Source organism: Zea mays, chromosome 2 (assembly GCF_902167145.1).
Source record: "Zea mays cultivar B73 chromosome 2, Zm-B73-REFERENCE-NAM-5.0, whole genome shotgun sequence".
NCBI classification, from domain to species: domain Eukaryota; kingdom Viridiplantae; phylum Streptophyta; class Magnoliopsida; order Poales; family Poaceae; genus Zea; species Zea mays.
Window position 1 is genome coordinate 140315805 of NC_050097.1, and position 15459 is coordinate 140331263.

Genomic DNA, 15459 nt, shown 5'->3' on the forward strand with positions numbered 1-15459 from the left:
CCAGGTCAGGGCTAGGCCCTCGAGTGCGATGATGAAAGATTTGGCCATGGTTGCGTCGTCTCCTCTGGAGGATGCAAAAGCAACCTGGTAGCTCATGATGTACTAGGTTGGGTCTGTGCTGTCATTGTACTTGGGGTAAGTACCAGCTCTAAAATTGCTAGGCCAAGGTGAGGCCTGAAGCTGCGGTGCAAGTGGGCTTCACTGGTCGAGGTAATTACCCCCCTGGAAGGTGGCTGGAGTGATGAGGGGGCCTCGCTTTGTGTGGTATGGGCCTTCGCCTTGCATATCTGCGATTTGTTGCTCTAGCTCTCGAGCTTTTTGTTCCTCATCCAGTATCATTTGCCTAACTTTGGCTTGCATGTTGATGCGCTAGCGCTTGGTTGCAGGCATTTCTTTCTGCTTTTGTAGGTGATTGTTCTTGATGCGCAGGGCTCGAGTGGTCTTCGGCTGAAATGCCTATGATTTCGCCATATTCGACGGTGTCTTCACATTCTGGGTGGATGAAGCCTAGCGGGGGTGCCTATGGTACCCCCTCGGAACTGCAGGTGCGCGCGGTGCCCTCCGGCGTAGGCAGGTTGTCCTGGCGTTGCCTTTTGCTGTTGACTGCATTATCGTCGAAGGCCTCCTGAGGGATGTCGTCTGCAATGGGAGCCTTGCCTTTATTTTCCACCATAAGGGCCGCCTTCGCTGCATCATGGATGGAAGCGGCGGCCTTCGAATTCGCTCTCTTGGGGGCCATCGCAGGAATGTTTCGTTGTAGCCCGAACGGTGGGCGTCAAATGTTGGAACTTGCTAACTCATGATTAGTCAAGCTCAAACATGGGGGAATGGGAAACAGTTTGATGCCAATAAACACAGGGTATTAGGGCAACAACGTTTTTCTCCGTCCCCTGTGATGGTACAGTACGGGGGAATTTATAGGTAACCGAGGGTCGGCCTGCCTCGCCAAAGACGATTACACCCTCAGTTACCTACATTATCTCCGGAATATTCCCCCTTAGGGGTTATGGCAGGTCGTTACAGCGTAATCAATTACAAACATGGATCGACCCTCCATCAGCCCTGCCAGCGTGGTGGCCTATGGTCGGGACCCTATAGCATGGGCCGACTACACACAGACCCCCTTTTACAATGTGGCAGATTACAATGCATGGTCTTCGCAGTCCTGATTGTTCGATCTTCGGAGTCCTTGATGATCTTCGCCCCAGCCTGTCCGGGCGAAGGTAGCGCCTGAGTCTTCGCACGCGCGTTGTCCCTATGCACTTCGCAGTGTGGCTCAATCTTCAGGCCTTCGTGGTCTTCAGTCTTGAATCATCTGGCACGAGCCTCTCGACCGAGGGGGGATGTTACGCCTTCGCCCCAACAGTGATACATCCATCTATACTGGACAAGACCACCTACCTTAGCTTTGTATGGTAGGTGAACAAGTAGATGTTGCGTAGGATTGAAGAAACCCGGAAGAAATATTTTTTCAAGTTTGCTTACCAAAACCGGTATTTGTTGCTCAAGCTTCTCCATCATCTCTTTCTTTATTTCTTTAGCACAAAGATGTCTATAAAAGTAGCTTAGCTCCGACAACGCTTTCCACACATCATTTTTTACAAAACCATGGAACATAATAGGAAGAAGTCTTTCCATTATTATGTGGTAGTCATTACTCTTCAACCCAGAAAACTTGCCCATCTTCAAATTCATAGACCTTCTAAAGCCCGCGGCGTAACCATCTGGGAACTTTAAGTTTTTCAACCATTTCATCAATTGTTTCTTCCTTTTAGGTTTAAGACTGAAAGGAGCACGTGGCTTCTTCTCGCTCTCTCCTAGCTCCAGATTTGGTCGACTACAAATTAAGCCCAAGTCCTTTCTTGCTTTAGGTTTGTCCTTTGTTTTGTCAGTGATATTCAAGCAAGTGCTGAGAACGCTTTCACCCATATTTCGTTCCTAGTGTATCACATTAATGTTATGCATTAGAATCAAGGCTTTCACATAAGGGAGTTCCCATAGACCACATTTGTGAGTCCAATTATGCTCGGTTACAAAACCTTCAAAATGATTTTCATGTTCATTTAGTTTCAAATCATTAAATCTCGTGAGAATCTCTGGACCACTACGATGCTTGGGTGGTCCCCTCATCACAATCGTGTCCTTTCTAAAAGTGTTACTATCGAACCTGAACGGGTGATCCTCAGGCAAAAAACATCTATGGCAATCGAAGTAACATATCTTTCCACCAAACTTCAGTTGGAAGCATAAAGTGTCTTCAACGCATATCGGACATGTTAGAATCCCATGGCAACTCCATCCAGCAAAGATACCATAAGCCATAAAATTGTGAATCGACCATAAAAACACAGCTCTCAGGTTGAACTTATGTTTCTTGTAACAATCGTACGCCTCGACTCCTTCCCACAAAATTTTCAATTCTTCAATCAGGGGTCTCATCATCACATCGATCTTTGTTCTAAGATGATCCGGACCAGGTATTACAAGACACAAGAAAATAAATTGATATTTCATGCAAAGAGCTGGCGGAAGGTTGTATGGAACAGCAAAGACAAGCCAGCATGAGTAGGACGGTGCAGTTAGATTAAAAGGCGAGAAACCATCTATTGCCAAACCAAAGCGGACATTCCGCACTTCATCAACAAAGCTGGAATCAAAGGCATCTAGTGCCTTCCATGCATCTGTATCAGCTGGGTACGCCATGACATCTAGATTCTCACGTACGCCTTCTTTGTGCCACCTATGTGTCGTGCTGTATTCTTGGAGATGAACAAACGTTTCAAGCGAGGTATAAGAGGCATGTAATGAAGCTGCTTACATGCTACCTCGGTCGTCATGATCAAACCATCGTCGTTTTCAACCTCTATGAATCTACGCTCACCACATATTGTACACTTCTTCTCACTCGTGGTCTCGTTCTAGAAAAGCATACGGTTATTGTCACAGACATCGATTTTTTTGTAGTCCATACCCAGACCAGAGAGCAACTTCTTGGACTGGTACATGTCCTTTAGCATCTTGTGATTCTTTGAAAGTACATCACTGAATGCAAACTTATAGAAGTTGTTTGAGAATGGAAACTTGGACTTAATAGCCATAAGTCGAGTCACGAACATAAAGGCGGTCACTTTCGTGTGCTCGTGCAACGACTCTTCGGTAGCTTTAAGGAGCTTGAAGAACTTCTGAACCTTAGGCGTAGAAGGATCCTCATAATCGGAGGGTTGACGGGGGTTCTCAGAATCGACGGGTAGAAGCTCATGGTGTACATAATCAAACATCTCTTCCATCCTATCGAGTCCCCCTCTTCATGTGACTAAACTTCTGATACAATACGAGGAGGTGGATACTCACTGTGGTGCACCCACACCTCATAGCCTGGCATATAACCGTTCTTACAAAGATCTATCGACATAGTCCTCCTGTTAAGGAAATAAATGATCCGACACTTGCTACAAGGGCACCTAACATTGGTTCCAGTCTCTGACCGAGCAAAAGCATGGTCGAGAAACACGTCAGTCTTGGCAACCCACTCACTTGATAGAGCACCTCTTTTCTTCCAACCTTCATACATCCATTGACGATCATCCTCCATACTAGATTTGAGACGTTAACGACATTATTTCAGTAAATCACGCCCCTACATACACTACGAATACTAGAACCATCATAATTTACTACGTAGTTAAACTAATAAACCACACCAGTATAATATTATATAGAAAATGACCTTATTTCCGAGTGCATAATAATTACCCTCGGAAATTAAAACTTTAAATTATCTAGACACCACTAAATGAATTAAAACAAGCTAATTTAATTACATAAACAAACTCCGACTGTTGGACATAACAAACTAAACAATATTTAACAAATAAATCATTTAATACTAAAAATAACTACAAGCAAACAATTTATATGCATCTACAAAATTATAGTACAAGCAAAAAAAATACTCACTTAAAAGGCGTCGGACGACGTGGGTAGGACGCCGGCAAGGTGGTGAAGGTGGGGTTGACACCGGCGGGGTCGTGGTGGGCACCGACGGGGGCAGGCGCCAGCGTGGAGGGTGGGGCGACACTAGGGATGGCAGTGGGTAAGGTACCCAGTGGGCACACGAAGCCATACCCATACCCACTAGGAAAAAATTGACCCATACCCATACCCACTACCCATCATGGGTACAAAATTACGCCATACCCATACCCACCATGGGTAGCGGGTACCCATCGGGTACCCATACCCATTAACATTACGATAGACATGATCATTTGAATCGCAAAAATAAGTACCAGCATAACAAATGTATCGAACCCAACATAATTTTATCACATGTTCAACAATATTCAACATTAAATGGCAATATCATGCCTTCAAATCACACAAACATAGCATTGATTCTACAAAACTGTGGACAAAATCATGCCTTCAAATCTAATTGTTCAATACACAATACTTAATATTTGAATATATAAGACTTCTAACCTGTTGGAGCTTAAGGGCATCCTTCTCTTCCAATTCCAGTCTTGTTGCTCAGAGTAAAAGCTTCTACAAAGCAGTATATTAGCCTGGTGCGTGGACGGCGTGGTGCCCTGGACCTCTGGTGGCCGCGTTACGGCGTTAGGGTCTTAGGGTTAGCAAATAGCGAGAGCAAATTCATTTTATATGAGACATATAAATTCGGACCCACGTGTCATATATTAGCGGGTTCCCCATCGGGTAGCGGGTATGGGGCAACATAGAACATACCCACGCCCACCGTACCCGATGGGCATAGCAAATGACCCAATAAAATACCCATGGGTATCAAAATCCGCCATACCCGTGCCCTAATAGGGTTTTTGCCCATCGGGTTTCGGGTTTTGGGTACCCATTGCCATCCCGCGGCAGAGCACCGCCGTGTAGGGCGCCGGTGTAGAGGGTGGGCGTCGGTGTCTGGGGCAGGGCAGGCGGGCACGGGGAGGCACCGACAGGGGCTCCGGTGGCGTGGGGCGGTGGGTGGTGGGGGCTTTGGGCGGCAGCGTCGTGATGAGAGAGGCAGTGAAATGAAACGACGCAGCTCTGCCCGACAGGAATAATATCACTTATGTCCGACGACTTATTTGGTGGCCGTCGAACATAAGGTTATGTCTGACGGTTGTCAGACAAGCCGTCAGACATTGGCCCTTATGTCCGGCGGTCGCCTATGGCCGTCGGACATAACATTACGTTCGGCGGCCACTAAGAAAGCCATCAGACATAAGACGATCGGCGGAGATTTGTGATTTTCCTGTTGTGTATGATATCGAATGATGGTGAAGTTTACATCAAAAGTGTTGAGCTTAAAGTGATTTAAAACTTTGTAGTTGACATCATTTTAATTTGAGATGGTTTACATATAAATTCTCATGACATAATTGATATGATTAAATAAATCAAATGGAGATAAATCAACATCATAGTTGCTGTACTTGTCGATACCACGTAACTGGGGTACCCACTTCTAATGTGTCAAGATAGAGACCCGCGTGGTTAGCCCTAACCGCACACCAAGGAACTGAGCATCCGGACCCATGGGACCAGACCCATCTAATAGGATTGTTGGCCTCGAGAACTGCCCCCGACTCAGGAGTAGGTCCGGAGCTGCCATGCGTCCCGGAAGGGGAAAAGCTCAGGAACTATACCAACGGGTCTAGATCCCAATGGGTGGGTCTCGGACCACCACGCATGCAGTCCGGATCCCAACACAAGCGTCTCGGTCCTCTCCGCTTGGCATCTAAACCCTCGACGGGTGGGACCCAAGTGTCCAGGCCAGTGTGTGTCCTTGGTTCTCACTCTTGGTTCACAGAGAGGTTCGGTGCCGCCATATGGCACGTAGGCGAGTGGTGGAGAAGCCTTGGACTAGAAGCAAGCTCGCCACCCGCATTCAATGCAAGCGATCGAGGCACGCTCCGCCGCACATAGGGCATGTGCAGACTTTTTATCAGACGGTGTATGCGCGAGTGACCGCTCCGCATGTTACCGAGGCAGGCAGTTGCACGACAGTACCGCTCACAGGGCTTGCACAATGCATCTTCTGACACCATGCCAGGCGGTTGTGTCTTGGCGCCATGCGCGAGGACGACACCATCCTGAACAACTGTTAGTCTTGGCAGCACACGCACTCCCATCGCATTAACATCCAAGCACATTAGCATGCTTGGCCCCCTACATACATCAACATATCACGTACACGCCATGGCAGCAATTGCAACACAAGGCATGCCTGGTCAGGCTACTCCGGTTCTTAGGATTAGGCGGGCCGCCACCCGACTGGAATTTACTCTATAACTTTGCAATTGACAACCGTTTCATTTAAGATTGTTTTAAGTATCAAATACACAATATAAGATTGAAAACGTGTTGTTAAAAGAATAGTGTCAGCTCACATTGTGATGGAGTCTAGTTTGTATGTGCGTACGAGGAAGGTGTTGAATAATTAGACAAATTCCAACTTAAATTCCGAATATAAATCATGACCAAATCAGAAGAACTGAAATAAAAAGCCAAATCAGATGATGCGTACTGATTAGACTTACTGATAGATGGCGCGCGCCGGAATCAGCAGGGTCGATGATGTCGAAGTAGCGAAATCAACAGAGTCGACGAGGTCAGAAGATCACGAGCAGTTGCGTGAAGACGCTTCCCAAAAACCTTATTCGCCCTCTCCCGGTGCAGGATCTAGAAGACGAAGGGTTCCGGAGACCTGCTCTCCTGATCGCAGATGCACCTCTGCGGTCGGGACGAAGGGAACTAAATGGCGGCTCAGCTATGAAGAGAGGCGAAAGAGAAACTGGGATGATTTGGAGGATGGCTGCCGGGCTCCTTATATAGGGCCGAGTCCGCGACCCCCGATCTTATCCGCCCACAAAAATCTCGCGATCAATTGAGATTTTATAGTGATCGGTTAGGATAAATGTAACAGCCAAGAAACCAAAAAATCAAACGGCAAAAGGTAGTCGAGCCCCCGCAAGGCGAGGGGCCGGATTTCGGCGGACCATTCACACGCATGTCGTGCGCCCGCGTCCTTCGCCCAGGCCAGGCGAGGCGAGCGAGCGCGCGCGCGTGTGTGGCTCTCCACACTCTCTCCTCTCATCCATGACTTGGTGAGTGAGTGTGGCTTCCATATTTAAGCTAGCTCTACTCCACTAGAACTAGCAATATGGTGCTATTGGTTCCACCAATTCCCTAGCCATCCACTTGTATGGGCTTTTGAGATTTTCCTGGGATTTATTAGAATTTCTTAACTGGGCCAAGCCCATAAATCCTAACAATCCCCCACCAGATCTCAAATGCCCATCTGCAGTTTTCGCCACTATTCACTACTGTTTAATATACTAGTTTTTCAGCAGAGACTGTTAAGTTGAACTTCCGCCTAGAAATCCAAGCTACACCAACCCACAACTTGGACAATGGACTATGCCTTGAATTGCAAGTTTTGCGTGAATGGGTTTCACTTGAAGTCATGACCAGTACTTGGCTACCAGTAGTCCCCTTCTCGGGTGGAGCATATACGTCGTACTCCAAGGTCTCTTCATGAGTTTACTAGAGATCACCCAAATCTCATAGACTGTGACGTTAGACAGTCTAACTCATATAGGTGTGTTCTTTCAAAGAATGTTCTGCAAGACAACATCTTCGCTAATACAAGCCAACAGAACACATTAAGGCACAAAGCCAACATGCCTTACAGCATTTGAGAGTATTGCATCTTTACTTAGAGAGGGTCAAAGGTTACTCTCCTCAGTTCACCAATGGCTTGTTCTTCCCAGGACCTAATTCACGGGATCTCCGATCACATAGACTGGGTTTCCACCATGGCAACTTTATTCGGGTCTCATACCCATCTCTCTCGATGCGATTTCTATCACATTACGTGGTAGTCCCTTGGTAAAAGGATCTGCCAGATTTTTATCTGTTGAAATATAAGTCACACTTATAACTCCGGAGTTTCTCAACTTTCTGACAGACTTCAAACGTCTTTTGACATGTCTTGATGACTTTCCATTATCCTTAGAACTCGTCACTTTAGCAATCACTGTCTGATTGTCACAGTTCATAAGGATAGCTGGTATTGGTTTCTCAACCACCGGCAAGTCCATCAAGAGTTCACGCAACCATTCTGCCTCAACGGTTGCTGTGTCAAGTGCAGCTAGCTCGACTTCCATGGTTGACCTCGTCAAAATGGTCTGCTTGCATGACCTCTATGATACCGCACCTCCACCAATAGTAAAGACATAACCACTGGTGGCATAAAGCTCGTCTGCATTAGATATCTAGTTCGAATCACTATATCCTTCAAGTACTGCATGCTGACCAGAATAGTGAATTCCATAACTCATTGTACCTTGCAGGTAGCGCATAACCCGCTCAAGTGCATGCCAATGATCAGTCCCGGGGTTTGACATGAACCTACTCAATTTGCTCACAGCAAACGAGATATCGGGCCTTATTGCACCAGCAAGATACATGAGTGAACCGACAATCTGAGGGTATCTCAACTGGTCTAAACCAATTCTCTTGTTCTTTCGCAGTGTCACACTGGGATCATAAGGTGTTGGAGAAGGTTTGCACTCAGAGAAGCCAAATCGCTTCAAAACCTTTTCAACATAGTGAGATTGCGAGAGAGTAATCCCACCATCTGCCTTAATCAGCTTGATGTTTAGAATCACATCAGCTTCTCCCAGATCTTTCATATCAAAACTCTTTGATAGAAAAGACTTGACTTCATTGATCACATCAATGTTTGTGCCAAATATCAATATATCATCAACATATAAGCACAATATAACTCCTTCGCCCCCACCACAGCGATAATATACACACCTGTCAGGAAGGACTATCTTAAGGTGGTCGAGCTCCTTGGCTATACACTGTATTTCATGAGCTTGCTCTACAATAGAGCGATTATCAACCATCTTATAATCATGAAAGCTATCCATGATATACAGGTCACTGCCAGCATCTGATGCACCATACTTAGTAGTAAGTGCATCCCACAACTCTTTTCCGTCTGTGTACTGAATATTCGCATCAACCAGACGGTCAACAAGGGCGCTAAGAACGGCTCCCGTAAAGATAGTATTGGCATGGTCGTACTCTTTCTCCTGTTCAGGAGTCAGTGGACCCTCAGGTCTGCCTTTACTAACATGGAAGACATTTATAGCAGTAAGTCAGAGCGTGGCCTTGACTTGACATCTCTTAAAGTGCATACCATTAAACTTTTCTGGCTTCAGCGCGTCGGCAAAAGCAGCCATAGAAAAACTAGGAAATTGTCTACAATAAGGTTTTTGGATTGTTGAATAATTAGACAAATTCCAACTTAAATTCCGAATATAAATCATGACCAAATCAGAAGAACTGAAATAAAAAGCCAAATCAGATGATGTGTACTGATTAGACTTACTGATAGATGGTGCGCGCCGGAATCAGCGGGGTCGACGATGTCGAAGTAGCGAAATCAACAGAGTCGACGAGGTCAGAAGATCACGAGCAGTCGCGTGAAGACGCTTCCCAAAAACCTTATTCGCCCTCTCCCGGTGCAGAGAGGCGAAAGCGAAACTGGGATGATTTGGATGCTGGCTGCCGGGCTCCTTATATAGGGCCGGTCCGCGACCCCCGGATCTTATCCGCCCACAAAAATCTCGCGCCGCGCCCCCGCAAGGCGAGGGGCCGACCATTCACGCGCGCATGTCGTGCGCCCGCATCCTTCGGCCCGGCCAGGCGAGCGAGCGCGCGTGTGTGGCTCTCCATACTCTCTCCTTTCATCCATGACTTGGTGAGTGAGTGTGGCTTCCATATTTAAGCTAGCTCTACTCCACTAGAACTAGCAATATGGTGCTATTGGTTCCACCAATTCCCTAGCTATCCACTTGTATGGGCTTTTAAGATTTTCCTGGGATTTATTAGAATTTCTTAACTGGGTCAAGCCCATAAATCCTAACAGAAGTAACTGTGAATATTGCGATTCCTACGAATCTAAAGCACACGTATCACTGTCGCTGTGGGTTCATTTTCCGGTGGGCAGTGAAAAACGAATCTAAAGCACACGTATACACAATACTTACATAATGTTTCAATGAGGACGACATTAAAAAACGAATGGTGGTGCACATGCATGGTGCTGGCAACCATGTTTTTTTTTCTTCTCCTAGTTGAGAGTTGTCCGACATTGACGGCATTCCATTCAACTTCCCCCACTCTCTCATCACAAGCTCAATCAATCAAACAAACAATCAATCACACTAGAGGTGCATGCAATCAGCAACCGCGCGCCTCATAGAGAGCAATCTGCCGGATCGATGCTCGCTGGAGCTACTCTTTGGTGAGGAGGTCGTAGTGCACCTTGGGCTTCCGGAGCACCTTCTTCCCGCACGCCTCCTGCATGGCGTAGGCGAGGTGCAGCAGCGTGGCCTCCGACCACGGGCGGCCGATGAACTGGAGCCCCACGGGGAGCCCTCCCCTGTCATACCCGACGGGCACGGTGATCGCTGGCAGCCCCAGGAAGTTGCCCGCGATCGAGTACCTCACCAGCGCAGCTGCAAGAGTGAAGTCATCAGCTCCCAGTCAGAGATAGATCAGCTGCGTATGTATATACATAGGCACTGTATGCAGCTCCCGCCGTACACGTACATACCTCCGTTGATGTAGTCCAGCTCCCCCGTGCTCAGCGCGTCGTCCTGCAGCGCGTACGCCGTCACCCTACGTACACAGCAAGTGAAGCAGCAGCAGCAGCAGCCATGTCATCATGCTATATATGGTGGAAGGCACAGCAGTCGCAGCACGCGTCGTACCCTGTCATCGGCGTGACGATGGCGTCGGCAGTCTCGAAGATCTTCTCGTGGAAGTACATCTGCCGGCATCTACAGGCGTCGTTTTCGCAGAACAATTAACAATGGCGTTACGTTGTCCATGCATTCGATGTGTCCGCATGTATGTAGATGTGGCGGCTGGCGACTGGCCTACCGGAGACGCTGCGCGCTGAGGTAGTCTCGGCTGCTGAAGGACCCGTAGGCGCTGAGCGCGATCCGCACGTCCCACCCGACCTCGGACCTGTCCCTGCCTCATACGAAGCTCAGTTTCAGCCAGCAGCTCTCGGTTGGTTAGTCTGCTGCATGCGGCGCCAACAACTGAGCTGCTTGCTTACATGCTGTCCAGGTACTTGGCGGCGAGGGAGGCAGTGCACTCCGAGCCCATGGTCACGTAGTGCGCCAGCCGCATCTCTTCGATCTCAGGGACGGTGACGTCCACGCTCTTTTTTTTGGCAGCCAGAACAAGAGAAGAGTTTGTAGAAGAACTGCAGCCATGTAGTGTTTGTTCAGATGGTGGGACCGGGACGTACGGCACTTACCTCCCAGCCGTAGTGCGTGCGCAGCATCTGCAGCGCCTTCCCGCAGAGGCTCCTGATGTCCTCCGAGCTGTCGTCGAACCACTGCTTTGTCGCAAATGTCAGCGCAGTGTCGATGGATGCATCAGCTTCACAACAAGTTCAGACACCCGAACCCGACCGACCTTTGCGTATTTGGCGAGCCTGATGCTGGGCATGGACCTCGTGCGTGTCAGCATGGGCAGGTTCAGTTCAGGCTGCTGCACAGCACAGGAGATGGTTGGTTGGTCAACAAGTCAGACAACACTGAGTAGTCGCTGAAATGTATGGACCGGACGCAGAAAATGAAATGAAATGGGGATCCTGCTCTCTGTCACCTGCAAAGGGCTTGGTTTTGACTGATCAGCAATCGCCGCATACCTGAAAGGAAGCACGGAAAAGAAAGCAGACAACATTTGCGTGGTGTTTTCATTACCTCATGGGTGAAAACAAAGCAGACATGTGAATCGAAAGATTTGGTTTATGGGAGAAACAAGAAGCTAGCTGCCCGGCACCGACGCGATCAGCGTGTCCTCGACCGTCGCTGCTAGGATCCCCGGCATGCCGACGGTCCAGTTCAGAGGAAGAAGCCTGAAACAAGCGTGTGCGTATGGCCATCAGCATCACAAGGACGGACTGTTTGTGCTCTGTGTTTTTTTTTTCTTTCTTTCTTTCTAGGAAGGTTAATTACTCGCGCACCCGGAGTTGGAGAGGCGGCCGGCAGTGGGCTTGAACCCGACGACGCCGCAGAGCGCCGCCGGCATGCGCACGGACCCTGAGAAATTAAATTAACGGCACGCCGGCCAGCGTCGTCAGTGTTTGCCTCACAGCGTCAGTATGTAGTGAGAGAAGGAGAAGACGAGCTCCTCTTACCGCCTCCGTCGGCGCCGAGGGCGACGGGGCAGAGCCCGGCGCAGACGGCGGCGGCGGACCCGCCCGAGGAGCCGCCCGACACCCTGCCCACGTTGTAGGGGTTGCGCGTGGCGCCGTGGTGCGGGTTGATGCCGCTGGTGCCCGCGCCCAGCTCGTGCATGTTGGCCTTGCCGGCCATCACGGCGCCGCACGCGCGCAGCTGCGCCACGCACGCCGCGTCCGCCGCGCACCGCCGCGCCGACCCCAGCCACCGCGTGCCGCCTGCATGCGGCCGTACGTCATCGCAGCGGCGGTAAAAGGTGAGGCATGTCTATCGCCAGCTGAGCTGTAAATTAATCGTTGTTGCTGGAGGCAACGCATGTTATGTCTATTGACTCTACCACTCTATAGCTAGCTTACCGCTGGTCGGGTACGGCAGGCAATCGAGCTCGTCCTTGACGGCGACCAGTACTCCGTCCATGGCGGACAGCGGCGCCCCTGCAGTTATTAGCAGATCGAGCCGTTGCATCCAATAAATAAATCGCAATAATTAAAACCTGCATACGAACGATACAGTGACGGCGCGGGAACGAAGGAGGCGATGCGATCTCTCTGCTGTGGGGGCTGTACGTGGCCCTGTCCCCCTCCTTGAATTCCTACAGGTCAGCAGGGCAGGTAATTCCTACTGGACCGGAGTCCTTCGTCACTACGGCCAGGGCCAGCCACATGCTGATGCAGCAATGGATGAATGCCCACTCCATCCAGCGATGAGGGATGGACCGGACATCAATCATGCAGACATCCACGTACGCGTACTGCGCGATCAAATCTTGCGCAGGCTAGCGATTAATTCAGCACCGGTTTTTCCGTCCAAGGACATTCAGTGCAGACGGCTCCTCCGTTCCTCTCAAAACGCTTCGTTCGTCGTCTGGACCGAACTGGCTATATAGTCAAAATTAGATAGAAAGGATTTAATGTCTGTCAATCCTCTTTAATCTAGACGTAACCGAGGCCTAAAGCAGCTGCCGCCACTGTTCTGAGCTGCTACGCAACACTGGAGCATGCCTCATGGGCCTGTTGGCGCTTGTACCAGGCAGGGGCCACTCTGGTGGTGCGGTAAAAGTAGTGCTGGGTTTCTACTCAGGGGCCTCTACATCACACATAAATGATTTATATCTTAAAAAAATTATTAAAAAATAAGTGTAAAAAGATATAAGAGATATATTTTGGTGAAGTAACATCTTTAGCACGGTTGTCTAAATCTAGATATAGTTTTACTTATATAATCCACATAAACGAGTCGTGTTTTGAGAAGTCTAGTAGATAAAATACAAGGCTTAGATATATTGTATTATATAAAGAAGTTTTCTTAGCTATATCTAGTGCTTGACCGCAGCATACTATCCAATACTATCCAGTAGCAGAGCTGAACCCTTACGGTGACAGCCTGACATCTTCTAGAAGCAGAGTTGAAGCTGACTAGTGACTGCTGAGCTTTGCTGAGTAGTGAGTACGCATGTATATGGTGCTATATAGTTATACCACTGTCACTTGTTGGTGCTTTTACGGCCGTGATCCATTAACGGCCGGTTCTGCCTAGCTGTTCTGCAGTTCAGAGAAAGATCAACTGCGCGGCGGAATACAATGAGCGCGCAGGAGGAACGGCGGCAAGATCAATTCGTCTACCTGCTACGCCGCCTTCGCCGCCGCTGCTACTGCTATACGCATATACCACGCACCTTGCTGGTATCTGCGGGTGGAGTCCTCGGCCTGCCGCAGCACGTCCGCAGGGTCGCAGCTGATGAAGAAGCCCATGTTCAGGTCCGGCCCTGAACATTCCTCCACGGCTGCCAGGAATCGCCGCGCCACCTGCATGCGTGCAGTGCATGTCGGCATAACGTTTCATTCTACCACCACCGAGTGCCGGCCGGGTCGTTTGCTTATGCTTACCATGGTAGGGGTAGCCTGTCCTGATCTGTACGCCCTGTGGAAGTCCCGCACCGTCCAGCGCCTGAACCCCGCCGCCGGCTCCAACTGGGCCTGGGCAGCAGCTGGGACGCAGGCGACGGCCTCCTGCACGCGCTCCGCCGGCGACAGCCTCGACTCCGTCACGCGCACGCTCTGCTCCTGGATCGCTGCTGCATCCATCGGTTGTCAAGCAGACGGATGGCTTTCATCATACATTAATTATTCAGTCAATCGAATTTTCAGCTTCTAAAACACCCCCTCCTTCCTTTAATTTTCCAGCTGCTCATCAATGCGGGAATCAAGGAACAACCTTGCCATGTGTGGGTGGCCGTGAATAGCGGCGGCTCCGGGATCTCAGCGTCCGAGACGAGCTGCGGGGGCGACGAGGAGGAGGGACGGTGAGTTGACGAGTACTGGATTAGTTCCAGGCTACATGCATTGCACTATTTGCAGCAGCGGCCGGTTCGAAGCAGAGTTTTTCATCCATTCGGGCAGAGCAGCAGGCACCTTGTAGACGAGGTTGTCCCTCTTGAGGACGCCGAGCACGATCCAGCCAAGCACCGGCGTCTCCAGCACCCAGGCCAGCATCTTCACCAGGAACCCGGCCACGCGGGGCGCTGCAAGACGGTCCACGCATGTATCAGCAGCGGAAGAAAGCAAGCAAGCGCGCGCGGAGACGGAGATCGCCTCCGACCATCTACTCAATTGAACAATCAATCATTCTCATGCATGCATGTGCACCGCTGTAGCTGGGATGGGAGAGGTCTGGTCAGGGAGCGAGGGACCTTTCACGTTGGGGCTGATGTAGTGCTCGTCGCTGTCCGGCCCGAGGTCGACCTCTGCCGCCGGCTTGTACACCTTGGGCGGCGGGATGAAGAAACCCATGGACGGTTGGTTGGACTGGAGTGGAAAGGGAGAACTGTGTTGTGTTGTGTGCCTGCAAATGCCAAAGATTGGGAGCTGCTTAATATAACCAGGGAGCAGGGACCTGCAGGGATGGTTTCAGAAACAGAGAGAGACGCTGGCGGCTGCCTGGTGCCTGCCTGCCTGCAATTTTGGCGGGGCAGCAGTGTAACGGATGTGCTTGGGTTAGTAGAAACTTTAGAGCTGATTTGGTGGTCAAGGATCTCGAGATGATTCATGAGAGTAATTCTCTTGTTATTCAAAAATGAATTGCAAGGAGATTTCTCCCCCATGGATCCCTTTGGGATCCCTGGTCACCAAATCAGCCCTTAGGATGCGTTTTGTTGGGAACCGTG

The 15459-nt window shown here is 49.6% G+C and overlaps 1 protein-coding gene across 5 annotated transcripts; it reads right to left on the bottom strand.

Moving 5' to 3' along the window:
• Window positions 1-10042: 10042 nt before the first annotated feature.
• On the bottom strand, window positions 10043-15199 carry LOC100273537 (uncharacterized). Of its 5 annotated transcripts, none has more exons than XM_035964628.1 (17): window positions 14986-15179; window positions 14708-14817; window positions 14511-14571; window positions 14183-14370; window positions 13972-14101; window positions 12653-12730; window positions 12254-12514; window positions 12080-12155; window positions 11900-11971; window positions 11719-11761; window positions 11527-11601; window positions 11366-11446; window positions 11162-11268; window positions 10981-11073; window positions 10809-10877; window positions 10652-10716; window positions 10043-10553 (listed from the first exon to the last, which is right to left on the bottom strand). In XM_035964628.1, exons 1-17 carry the CDS (start codon window positions 15083-15085, stop codon window positions 10330-10332), a joined length of 1833 nt encoding a protein of 610 aa, XP_035820521.1. In that variant the 5' UTR covers window positions 15086-15179; the 3' UTR covers window positions 10043-10329. The 5 variants fall into 5 exon arrangements, with proteins under 5 accessions (XP_035820521.1, XP_035820523.1, XP_035820522.1 ...); XM_035964630.1 differs by having other exon boundaries at window positions 10045-10553; window positions 11527-11598; window positions 14183-14367; window positions 14986-15199; XM_035964629.1 differs by having other exon boundaries at window positions 10045-10553; window positions 14183-14367; window positions 14986-15199.
• Window positions 15200-15459: the final 260 nt, after the last annotated feature.

Bases quoted from the DNA above. Each gene is read 5' to 3' on its own strand.
- LOC100273537 (XM_035964628.1), bottom strand. From the start codon at position 15,085: ATGGGTTTCTTCATCCCGCCGCCCAAGGTGTACAAGCCGGCGGCAGAG. The intron at 11,602-11,718 runs GTGACAGAGAGC...TGTGCTGTGCAG, and splicing joins CAAAACCAAGCCCTTTGCAG to CAGCCTGAACTGAACCTGCC. The intron at 11,074-11,161 runs GTAAGCAAGCAG...CGTATGAGGCAG, and splicing joins GCCAAGTACCTGGACAGCAT to GGACAGGTCCGAGGTCGGGT.